This window comes from Dromaius novaehollandiae, chromosome Z, assembly GCF_036370855.1.
Source record: "Dromaius novaehollandiae isolate bDroNov1 chromosome Z, bDroNov1.hap1, whole genome shotgun sequence".
NCBI lineage: Eukaryota > Metazoa > Chordata > Aves > Casuariiformes > Dromaiidae > Dromaius > Dromaius novaehollandiae.
The window spans coordinates 46,403,990-46,416,988 of NC_088132.1; the positions used below are offsets into that span (position 1 = coordinate 46,403,990).

General features: G+C 40.4%; 1 protein-coding gene across 4 annotated transcripts in view; it reads right to left on the reverse strand.

The window, feature by feature from the left end:
- Positions 1-11,783: 11,783 nt before the first annotated feature.
- Positions 11,784-12,999, reverse strand: part of LOC135323513 (peptidyl-glycine alpha-amidating monooxygenase-like) — a 148,924-nt gene continuing 147,708 nt past the window's right edge. For all 4 annotated transcript variants that reach the window (XM_064501932.1, XM_064501931.1, XM_064501930.1 and 1 more), the window contains one exon: positions 11,784-12,618. In XM_064501932.1, coding sequence (XP_064358002.1) covers positions 12,437-12,618 — 182 coding nt within the window. In that variant the 3' untranslated portion in view covers positions 11,784-12,436. The remainder of the gene's footprint in view (positions 12,619-12,999) is intronic.

A 12,999-nucleotide genomic window follows, 5' to 3' on the forward strand; every position in this document is an offset into this window, starting at 1 on the left:
AACATGCATGTCTTTATAACAAAGAACTTCTCTGTGTTAGCAAGGGTGGATTTTTTTTTGTCTGTTACTTATTTACCGTAACTACTACTGTGGCCTAACAATCTGTTGGCTATCCCTTTGCACAACCTTGAATGGGAAGAAAGCATTTGCAGTGCTTTCTGTGCAATAAATGTGAAAAAGTGCATCTTGGGTGAGGATATTTGTCATGGCCTTGCTTAACAAATTTAAAGGTGTTGTCAGTACTTTTACACATATGATTTTGGAGCAGGGCCTCTCCTGTATGTCATACTTTCAAAGTGTGGTCTCGCTTTTTTGAACAATAAAGACAAAGCCTGAAAATGCAGTCCTCATTTTTTAGGTGAGAAGTGCTGATACTAAGGTAAGAAAGGGCTAATAGTAGCAAGAGGTTTTTTGTTTTTTTTTTTTTTCTCCCATAAGCTAGTCTAAATGTGAAGCCTAAGTCAATGCACTGACAGAGCTCTTGGTACAGGCATTGCAGATTCACAGTCTGGGTGAACCTGGGTTGCTTGCTACCTGGCTAACTCTGTAGTTAGAGAGAGGTTACAGGACCCCTTAAATCACACATACACATCTGTCTGAAGTAGCATTTTTCTTGTTTGAATGTGGGTTAGTTTAATATTAAACTCTGGGTCAGTGCTTAAATGTTTCAGGAGTGCAAATAGGCAGATTTAGGACACATCTATTGAGAAACCTAGCCAGAGAAGTGCAGAGTCTGCTCCCACAAAGGTGCCTCTTTGGACCTACATCTCAAAGGAATTTGTAGCCCCCATACAGAGATACTTACCTGCTTAATGGCTCTTCTGATTTAATGGAACACCTCATTTTACCCTACGGTCCTCATGTGCCCAAGAAAACAGGCCCTAACATCATCTTGCAACACAAGAAAGTGTTAATCCTGCATTAACTATTACATTTCTAATTTGACAGGTCAGACTATTTTCATTTTATTGGAACTCACTTGGAACAAATCAAACACTTCAACACCTATCAGATAGACATGTCCAGTAGTACTATAGAGTGCCAATCAATATCATTGTTTCTAATTTCTAAAAAACTGTGTTCTCAACACATACAGTTCATAATTTTATGTTTCTTAATTTCTAAAAATAAAAAAACAAAAACCCCCCCCCATACCTGGGACTTCGTAGCAAGAGTCTGGAGTAGCTACCTTTTTCTGTGTGGGGTGCACAGAATAAAAGAAGCTACATATCCATTCATTTAAGGTTCAGTAGGTGACTGCGACAGACCTCAAGCTAGTTTACTGACATTGCAAAGAAATACTGCTAACATGAAGCACTGCAAGCACTATTGTGTGCATGTACCAGATGTAACTGAACATTTGATGCTTAGTGAAATTAGGAAATCTGTATTATCGGACTGCTGTCCCTCAAGCATTCTTGCCTTATTATTGAAATTGCTTTGGTAAGTAAGTTAACACTTCACTATCATTTTGTGTTTAAGTACATCAATAACTTTTACTGAACTAGAAAGGTCTCCTTTAAAAGCTACTTTTCTTTTACAGACAACCATTACTTCTTACAAGGTGCAATAGTTGTTGACCACGACTATATTGGCTTTTCCAAAAGATCATATAATCCATGCCAGCAAGATTCCACTGTTGAAGGGGAAATCAATGCCTGTGCAAGAGGTGTCATGTCTGCTGTGCAAATACCACCTTCAGCCTGCAAAGACCAAGAATCAACAGAATGCAAACATCAGTCTGAGCTAACGAAAGATCACAGCATTGAGCCGAACAACGCAAATCCAGAGCAGTGGCCTTCACCTTGCTGGACACTTCAGACCAAGATAGAGGATACTTAAGCAAATAATTGCACATTGTATTTCATTGGCAAACAGTTTTGAACTTTTGTTGCAGACTGAAACAGTTTTAATAGCTCCAAGTTCCTCAGACAAATTCACTTCACTGCTGTATGTATTTAAGAATATTGCACGTGTCCAGTGGTTAATTGAAATGAGCATTAAGAAGCAATCACCCTGTTATCCAAAGTATGGGCACAACCTAGAAAAGGCACGTTATCATCATGCAGTTGAATTACAGTATGTTTTACAATAGCAATATGGCCCTACCTCACTGTTTATCGTCTCAGGGCACATCACACCATTTCATTCTGATGACCTTTTCATTAATCCTCAGATGACTCATTCCTAACATGCACAGATACTGTGGGATGAATGTAAGCTAAGCAACTTAACATAAATTTTGCCTCCAGTGCAGAAGGGTAAAGAAGCTCATGTCCTCCTTTTTGTTGTAAAACTGTTTCCCATTCTTTCTGAGAAGTTGCAAACTTTGACCCTTACAGCTTTTATTCTCTAGTTTAGCCCACAGCCCTAAGATCTCGCAGAACAGTAAAGCTGCCAGAATCAAGTGCAGGTAATGTTCTGCATATGAAACAACAAGGCCTGCAGCTGCTCCCTGCTCATCAAAACTGTACTAGGGAAAGCAATTTTAGTCTCTCAGGCAAATCAAAATCTTAAGGGTGCTCAGCATGTGCTTGTGCTCTCTTCACAAGCCTCTGATTTCCCTTACTGTTATTTCTCAGAGCTACAACAGGTTTGGATGAGGATTCCTCTTCTTCCACTGACAGCGCTCTAGGAAAGGTGAAGGACTGATGTTATTTATTCTCTGAATTCCTTGACCAAGTTGGTATTGGCCTGGGCCTCCTGGTAAGAGGACTGCATCTCAGAGTAATAGCAAAATTTATCTACTGTTGAAGTCAGTTGAACAATAATTGATGAGAGCAGGAGTTTTCAGTTAATCTTAGATAGAAAGACTTAGTCCTCAAGGCTGTTTAGATACTTAATACCTGTGTTATGGGTTGGCCTATCACAGGCCAAGGCTATGTAAGAAAAGAACTCGGTATCATCATTCTATTCTCTGATTCCATCCTAAAATGCCTTTGAAAAAAATACTTTTATATTAAGAAAGTACTTTGTGTCTTCCAAAAATCTAGCCCTACATACACACTTTTTCCCCCACAGAGAGAGTGTTTCACAAAGAATGTACCTAACAAAGACACTTGGATTTTCTGTCCTAATAGGCTCCTCCTATATGTCAACTCCACCAAACACAAAGATGAACAAGGTTTGTGTTATTCATTGACAAATATGCTCAAGCTTGAAAGCCCATCTTTATATAAATTGCTTTCACCCCCAAGCTATAGTGTCCTCTGAGGCAAGTAATCTTTATAATGATTTTTCTAATGCAGTTGAGCAAGTAAGTGGGCTTGGTGAAATACATTTTTCTCACTTAAAAAAAAAAAGACAAGACTTGCCAAGAAATTCCATCAAACAGCATTCTGTTAAACTATACGTAAAACAAAAAAGACAAATAATGCATGCTTGTAAATAGGAAATAGCCAGTAATTGTGAACAATAGTCTTACCTTGATTTTCTTCTGTAATGAGCTGTGTGATCAGATAGTATTCTTCTCTGGGAATACGGATTTAAGATCTTCCATTTGGGAGTTGTGGTGAGATCCACAAGCTCAGGAGGCCCATGTCATGGTAATGACCTGGCAGGTAATCTCTTACTACACTAATCCTTCTTAGCAGAGGGCCCGATTCTTTGAGCCAGCCCTCCTGCTCCCTATGAACCTTTAACTCTTTCATTGGGATTGCTACCCTAAGGGACATCTTCTGCTAGGATGGACTTGTTACGACTTAGTCCTGTCTAATAGTACGTCTTTAGCACAAACTGGCACGTGGCCATTTCCTGCTAAAATGTGGGGTCTTTCAGAGTCAGAGAGAAAATCAGATAGAGAATAAGGGAGCTGCCTCCAAGATACCCATCTGCTCTGTTAGACCAATAAAAACCTACCCCATTTGGTTTTTTCCAACTGGTCAGTTCCCTATTTGCACACAGCACAACGAAGCTGTAATGCAGAGCAGGGCAGAGGGAGGAGGAAGCTCTAACGTAACATAAGTGATGTGTGCTGCTTCTAGCTACGCTGAGAGAAAGAAAACGCTAAGCTGACTGTGGAATAGGAAAAAACAGCAAACATTTAACAGACCGTGTAACGCTGTTTCCTAGTAATTGTCATCTACTGTATTAACAGGCAAGCATTTGTGCCTCCTCAGTTCACCTAAATGGGGCCTTCTCTGCATATAAAAGGTTTATTGAGATAAAATACAACAGTCTCAAATTAATGATGCCAAAAACCACCAGGAAGAAGAAAAAACACAATAACAGGCAACCTGAGAAGTTGCAAGCAGCACGACGTGCTCAGGGAAGCTCACGGAAACCCCTCGCGCCCTTGCTGTAGCTAGGCATTGCTCAGCGGCTGCTTGTGACGGTGGGTGAGTCCTGGCTCGCCCGCTTCTGGTTTGTATTTTAACGAGCTTGGATAAATACACAAATGCCCATCTGTCATCTCCGTCACTGGTACACGATGGGACAACGGCAAGAGGCTAGTTCTCTTAACAAAAGTCTCGGGCATTAGAATAGAGGCTGTGCCCCCTTGTGGTGCGTTGCTTAGGGAGGAGGAATAGGAGGGCGTACAGCGCGGAAGAAAAAGTGCAAGTTTACTTACACCTCCCAGCACAGAAACACAAACATTTACCCTTTGGGTTTGCTAGAGAGATTAATTACCAGGTCATAGTCAGTTGAAAAGTGTGCCCCAAAAAACCACCTTCTGTCAGCGAAAAGCTTCTCTACAACCATTGAGGGTTAAGTATGGAGTAAAAACCACAACTCTCTTACTTGGCTACTTTCTGAACTTTTGTGTAGCGCTTGCCCATCCCCTGCTAAGGTGCTCTTGCTTTTCAGGTTAGACAATCTATGACATTTTAAAGTTTCTCTGTCCTTCTTCACAGAACTGAATGTTCCCTGCTGGAGGACACTGATGAGTCATGATTTGCTTTTCACAGCAAGCAGTTAACAAATCTTCTGGAAATGTCACTCTTGAGGACTAGATGAGTTTATTCATTTGTTTGGGTGCAACGTCCATATCAATGACCTTTTGCAGCAGACATCATTATTTTAATGACCTGGCATCAGAACATGTTCCCACAGTAACCTTCCTGGCATTTTCAAAATAGATAATGGAATTTTTTTTCTCTTGGGAATGCAGTGGAGGCTTTCAATTAATTTATTAGACTAGCTAAAAATAAAATGTGCAACTTCTAGAATCTCACCAGGCAGTGGAAACTCAGCAAGGCACATCAGCAGCTGTCATCTGTTGGCCTAACCTGAGAGCACACTGCCAGCCTCTTACTTCAGCAGAAGGAGACATCATTATTGTTCAAAGTCACTAAGAACAGATGCTGTTTTAAATTAGAAGGGTAAAATTGACACGAATAAACAGGATTTAGCAGTGTCTTCAGGGCAATAGGTATTACACTGGTCTACCCATATTAAGAGACCTGCAAGCCTACTGTGGAAACTTTGGTACTCAAGTTCTGCAGACGTTTGGAAAGAAGAACAGTACCAAACAAGCTTTAATTTAAAAAGGAAGCATCTGCTAGAGAGAAGTAACAGCAAACTAGACAGTAACTTAATTTTAAAACATTTGATTCAGCAACTATTAATCCCGAGAGATGCATTCCCCGGTCAGTTCTCCCTTCCTCCTGTCTGACTACTTGTATGGAGACGCATGCTACATTTGCAAGCAGAGAACACCAGACTCAGCTTGCCTGAGCTGCCTGTTAATTTGTCCCATCGTAATGGGCATTACTGCAGGCTTTGAGGATGGGTTCACGCGTCTTTCTTCCGACAGGGCTCCTGGCTGCAGCTGGGTGCAGGCCGCGTTACCCTGGGGCTGCATGACATGGTACAGCGAAGAAGCGGTCTGCAGGAATCCTGCCGCGTTGATAGCAGAAATAGGTATGCCATAAAAAAAGGCAGGAAGATTCAAGGTTGTAGGAAAAACATCATTCTGAGTCTGCCAGGCGATGTTGCCGCCACAGATTTTCATTGCAGTGCTCCACAAATCACTTGGATAAGGCCTTTCATAACTTACCAGTTGTTAATCGCCAGGGTGTTTTCTGACTGTTTGATCTGAACCTCTGAGCTTTGATCAGCAGAACTGGAGTAGTCAGAGCTGCAGCTGATGGCAGGAACTGCCTTGAACATATGAAGTGATATTTAAGACTAAGTGGGTTAAAAAGAATAAATCAGATTTCACAAATTCAGTACTCCAAGTTAGTTGACACTTTTGACAATTTATGCCTGAAATCTCTTCATGCCTCACTTCCCCTTCTGTACAAGTGAGCAGCACTCTGTCAGTTCGCAGGCATGCTGCAAAAAAGTACTCATAACTCTTTACGAAACTGGCAGGCATAGCAATGAAAACCCCATAGAAAAGCCCACAAGAAAATGAGTTCTATATTTAGTGCAGAGTTTCAGCGATATGCGGTAAATAATGCATGGGATACCCCATCCAGTGGATAAACTGAGTCTTGAATGTTTGTGCAGTCAGAGACATTCTCTCACCACCACAAATTAAAGACCTAGAAAAAGAGCAGACTAAATAGCAACAGAACCGAGTTTAGCAGATAGTTATGGTGTTACACTGGCAAACTTCATCCTTTAGTTTCATAACTGCCAGATGCTTGACTCCACAAACTTGAGGGATTTTTCTAGTATACAGGTACCTAAAACAGCTTGCACTTAAACGTCACCTTTGCTTCCCTCATAGCGTGGTCACAGGGTGGCAGTGTCTCCCTGCAGGAGCTCGCTCCGCACACCAGGCACTGGGTCGGCCACCGGAGACCGTGAAAATGCAGTACCTGTAGAAACTGCTGTGCCGTGGTTTGTTTTCCTAAGCCTTTCTTTGCCAAACTACATTCTCAGCAAAGGTACTTTAATATTTTGGGATTCTTTGTATAGTTCTCAGCAATTTTTAACATGTTAGCTAAAAAGAAGTTCTGCTCTTTATTTAGCACATTGATTTCGAGCCTACTTATAACCCACCACACAGTTTTTGGGTTTGGCCATTTCAAAACGTTTCTGATTTTGTCAGCAGGTTGGATTAGAAGAAACAGAGAAGGAAAATCCTTTAGAAATGAGGAAGGAGGCAGAGGGAGGATGGTTATGGCCAGTACCAGCAGGTTAAGAACAACCTAAAGCGTTCTCTTTCCTGAGGGTAGATTTGCCAATAGGAGCTGAGAACAGCTAATTCAAGGGCTAATTCACAAGGTGTCTTCATTTGGAGGAGTGGGGAGAAATATAGTATGTCCAGGTAGATAGAAAGGTTCCTTGAGAAATAGCACAGGCATCTGGCCATCAATTTTGTGATGCTGGCTGTTTGCTTCTTTGGATAGAGAGGAAATTAGTATAAACTTTGGTGATGGTTTGGGAAACCAAAACAGAAACTGGAACCAGATGCTAACTGTGGGAGTATAAATGCATTTCTGAGAGCCCTGTTTGAAGGCTGTATGGCTGGCCCTTCATTTAAGGTACGATACAAAACAAACTGTGCATTAGATAGTTTGTACCGTCGCTGCCAATTGCTCCAGACACTGGCTATAGTGTTGCTGTGTCCCTAGCACCCTGGTACCTGCCAGTGCTCACTTAAGCCTCAGTTGCTCTGAGCAAGGTCTCATATACAGGTGCCTGGAAAAAGGCCACCCCTCCAGCCTGATATGCGTGGCACAGTGTCCAACATGAGAGACCCAACCAACTCAAGAAAAAATGGCAGCATTGTGAGATTCAGTCCTTTTCATTGCAAATAATTGTTTCTTGAACTGCAGTTTTAGGATATGCCTTGGCTGAGGAGAACAACAGTAAACATGGGGACAGTTTTAGGATACACCACGGCTGAGGCAAACAATAATAAATGTGGGGGTGGGTAACAAAACGCTGTGGAATGGAACTGAAGCGAGTGGAGCAGCGTTATGCTCTTAAAATCTACATGACGATTAGTACCAACTTCAGCCTATTACTGTTACGGCTAGGAGGGTGGGTGGCCTAACTCCGTCTTATTTCTTACACTCTAATTTAAACAAGAGATTTAGGTTTAGTTGACAATAATCATTTCCCATTAACAAGCTTGCTCGACTGCTATCACTGGCTATTTGCTAGGAACAAGAGGTTCTGCTGCATCTTCAAAAAGATAGCTTTGGCCCCGTCCTCTAGAAGACTTTGCTCCTGCATCTCCTGTGTCTTTTAAAGCTGTACAGTGCAATCAGCCAGAACTTTGGTTGCAGAATGTGCTGCCTCAGATGCAATTAATTAATAAGAAACCCTGGTAGAAAGGAGCTGAAGAAAGGGCTAGTTGAGGGAAGGTGCCTTCGTGACCAGTAGCACTGAAATTCTAGTGCAACTCCCACAGCGCCTCCCACACACCTCTCCCAGGTACCTCTCCACATGCTTGTGCAGCAAAGCCAGCTGGATGCTCCTTTCAGTTTTCCATCCACAGTGTCCAGAAACAGCAAGGAGTTTGCAGTTTTTGCTTGGCTAAGTAGCTGTCTTTGCAGATTGAAAATCCTCTTCCATGCTGTTAGCTCCCCTCTTTTCTCCTGCCACTAACGTTTAGCTATGCAGCTAAATTTTCTCAGGAACTGGAGAGGAATTTGAACAGCAGTTATATCACAGTGTAAATTTTGCTAAAACGTTTTGATAACTCATAAAAGAGCAAAAATATTTTTGCTTTTAAGAATTAAAAATACACTTGTTTATAAGTAAAGGAAAAACAGGGTACTAAAACCCTGCTGTAGGGTTTACTAGTGCCTATTGTAAATAGAAAATACAATGGCCTTTTTTCTGCTCTCAATTTCAATTGACGTGAACATTTTTGGTACTCTTTGTATCATACATTAAAGTTTCAGTGTCACCAGCATTAGTTTTGCCTCCCAAGACCTAGATTCAGAAATCATTCCCCCATTTCAGGTTACATCAAATAGTCAGTACATTACAAGAGTCCAAACAAACTGTGCAATGTGTCATAACACACTATTTCAAAATTAAAGCTGTGTCATAAGTTAAATAATAAAGTTACTTTTGAATTGCTCAGCAGTGACCTCAACCCCCCCCCCCAAACTGTATTACTAATACATAAGTAGTATAGTTCACACACGTGTATTTCAATGGCAATGCAGAAATCCCTGAAGTCCCTTCTCTGTATTGCAACCCACACTTACTCCTAATGCTCTGTAGCATGACAGACATAACTGACCTAAAAGTTCTGATAAGACACAAATAAATCTAGCTTTGGCAAGCAAGAAACTGTTGCAATTTACTGAATTGATCTATAAATCTTCATTAACTACTACAGTGCACTGCTTAATTAGAAAACTCTACTTCATCAAGATGCTTCCTAAGGAATCAATTTATACCTGATGATACTTATGGCAAGGACAGCTGCTTAATTGGGATGGTAATTCCATTTAATTGGGACACCTTCAGATGACTTAGTGTTGCTTAGGCCTACACACGTTAAAATTGAGTTTGTCCTCTTCATGGCGTTTTGCATTTGTCTCAGGCTGCTCTCCCATATAGCTGCTTCAAAGTGAGCTCCTCAAAATTGCCCATTGCCAGTGACGGGAGGATAGCGGCCACCTTCCTGCCACCCTGGGGGACTTCCAGTATGGCAGACTGTTCAAAACGAAGAGATGCTGAATACAATAGATACAATGAAAGATTTTTAGCTACTTAATCAGCTTAATTTTAATGAAAATATCCAGCCCTTGCAACAGGGCTTAATTTCTTCCAGTTTATAGAGGCTTGAGAAAAGATTTTTAATTGGCAGTTCTTGAAAGTTAGTGTCATGACTTTGAAATGTTAAAATGGGCAATTAAATGTTGCCTGCTAAAAAACATGGCTTTCTTTGGGAAAATTGCTGTAACTAAAATAAATACATTTGCTGCGAATCCACTATCTCAGATCAAATAACTAATATTCAACATTTAATATGTAAATAACAACATTAGCATATATAACCTGCTGGGATAGAAGATGGTCTGCTAGCTTATTAAAATTAGAGCTATGAGAAAAGCAAGCATGTGCTTTTCTTTTTATGCAAATTTTCTATTGCATTATGAAGTAACTGGTAGATTATATTCTTAAATACAACTTTGATGAGAGTAGAAGATGAAGAACACTCGGTGCCTTGAAGCACCAGGTGTTCTGCCATCCTACGCACGTGAAATTAGAGCATACGACCTACCTCCAGAGGTACTGAAGTGCACAGCTTGCTGCTGGAAAGCAGTTGGTTGCCACTCAACCAGGTTGTCTCCCCATGGCTTCTTGCAGAGACCAGCTTCTGAATCTTAGAGAGCAAGGACCATGATTAATGCTGAATTAGCTTGTACTTAGCTTGGACTTGCAGTTAAACTGTGTTCAGCTCCTCCCACTGTCAGTAAAACATAGCTTTTTTAAGTGGAGATAAGGATCAAGGAAAGGAGGAAGGAGGCAGCTGCATATAACCTTCATGGACCTAGTACACCAGAAGCAGAGAACACCCAACATCAGATGGACAGACCATGAGTTATTCAAATGCTAGAAACATCGACCATCATCAATCGCATCCGACCAAAGGCTATGATCTTATAGAGCTGATGCCCTGCACCACCACCTCTGGTAGCTGTGACACTACAGCTTTCTTAGAATAAAGTTAACTGCTTAACTGCTCTCATAGAAAATTTCCTGTAGGCTGACTTTCTTCTTTAAAGATCGTTTTAAAAGACCCTTCCTAACTGCCTCATTCCCTTTTATTCATATACAACGTGATCAAGTCCATAGCTAAAAATAACGCTGCCTTTCTTACACAAATGAGACAGAAACAGGATGCTTTCCTTGCAACACTAGGAAAATATAAAATAGCCAGAAAAGAAAAAAAAACTGTAGAACATGAGCTAATGACAAAAATCATGAAACAGAAACTGTACTCCAGCGTTTTAGAAAGCTATCTGGAAATTTTGCTATTCTTGAGAAATAACAACCTGCCATGGATTTTAAGTTTCATCCCCAAAAGAAGAAAGTTACAAAAATCTTGCTGGTTGGGGGAAGAATCTTATCTTTTGCTCCAGTATCCCTGCCCTTCTTCCCCCAAAACCACCTGCTAAAGATCACTGTCCTCTCCCCCCCCAAGAAAACCCCAAACCTATTTCTCCAGCTCTTTTCAACACTAGCAATAGCCTGTTAAACACCTGTACTGACAATAATGAAAGTCACTTCATAAAACCCTGTAGCAATTGCAGCTGTATACACTGCTCATAATACAGGTTTTTAAAAGGAGATTAATCATGCTCTGATCCTCAAAGTAGACTGATAAATCATGCTGATGTCACACCATGATTCACACTTCAGATGACTCATACAGCCACGGTAATTATCCAGCAGGTCTTCTGCAAACCTCCTATTCCGTGAGCGAGCGTATTACTGAAATGAGGATTCTGGTGGGAATGAATAAGGAAGTGCGGAGAAACAGGAAAACCAGCACTACACATCAGGTAGTATTAGATGCCTACCCTGACTACTTTGCATATGTAATTTGAGACACAGGTTTCCTCTTAGCTGTGACCATGTTTTATTAAAGTAAATACCCTGCAGTTTTAGTATACAAGTAAAATTTCTTTTTAAATGTTTAAGCTTGATTTTGTACATGTATGGAAATTATTAGTCTTGCTTTAAAAAAACTTGTGACATAGGAAAATATTTTCCAGCTTCCATACAAAATAGCACTTTTTCTCTGCTGGTAGAAGATATTAAAATTTTCACTGTATTAAGTGGTCTGTGCAACTTTTACAAAAGTTGTATACAAAAACCTTAAAGTATGCAAAAATTCCAAAGTACACTCTGACAGCTAATGCTCTGCGAACACTTTATTACACAAATTACATTCAGCTTCTGAAAATAGTGTTCTAACAGTGATACCATCTAAAAATAAGACATCCCGGAAACACATCAAGTCAGAAAGAAGAAAAAAATTAAATAGATACTTTTTTCTTTCCTTCAATGCAATATAACGTTAGTGATTTTAAAAAAATAGAAGAAGATTTAGCAGCTTCATTTTCTTGTGGCACTGTATTTTCTCTGTACTGCAACAGGTTAAGGACATTGAAGAGGAAAGGCACAAAAAAGAAACTGGCAACTAAAGAGTTATGGGGAAAATATCTGGATAAAGCAGATAATGGGACTTATTTACAAATACAGAAAAGGTCTCAAAATTGAGATGAGAAAATACTACTGCTTTAAATTAGTGCTGCAATTAAAAGAAGACTGTTTGCTTTATTAAGATGTTCACATAAAAACAACGGCACTGATATGAAACTTCCATACACTCCTCCACTTAAAGAAACCAAACTAAAACCAAACAAAAAAATAAAGGAACCAGTGTACAGCCCCACACAGACTAGTACAGTTTACAATTAAATACACAAAATCTTAAACGTGCTTTAGGAAAAAGGAATCTGACATTCTGGGTGGAATCATATAATGGAGAACTCAAAGGCTGCTTTCAGGATGATGAAGGTGCTGGGGGGGGTGGAGGTGCCGAATACTCTTCCTCTGAATCTGTGCCATCATCTTCATCTTTTTCTTGATCACTTCCTTCAGTGCTGAGCCGGTCAAACCCTTTTCTGCTGTAGCCCTTGTGACTTGCAAAGAAGTTACCAAGGTTAAGGCCACCACCACCTTTCCCTGTGGAAAGGAAATACTTGTCATGAGCTTTGCTTTATTGTGCAAGGGGGGAAAAAATGTATTAATTCAGCACTATACTGGAAATTATTCTAAGTGTTTTCCTACAAATTGTTTTAAAAGGCCAGCACATGAGCCACAAATTCACCTTTGGGGAAGGAAATTTACCTTTGAAGTAAAAGTTTCAAAGGATATTTTTTCAGCATCCATGATTTGATTAAAAGCTGTTGCCCAGGCTATTTGTGCTCCCACCAGTTTGCCCGTATTCAGTTTGCCCATAATGCCGAAGTTCTTCATTTCGTTCACCAGACACACAGATAAATCATTACAACAGCTATTGGTCTCCCACCAGCAGGGACATTTCCTCAAAGTATCTGAGGTTTG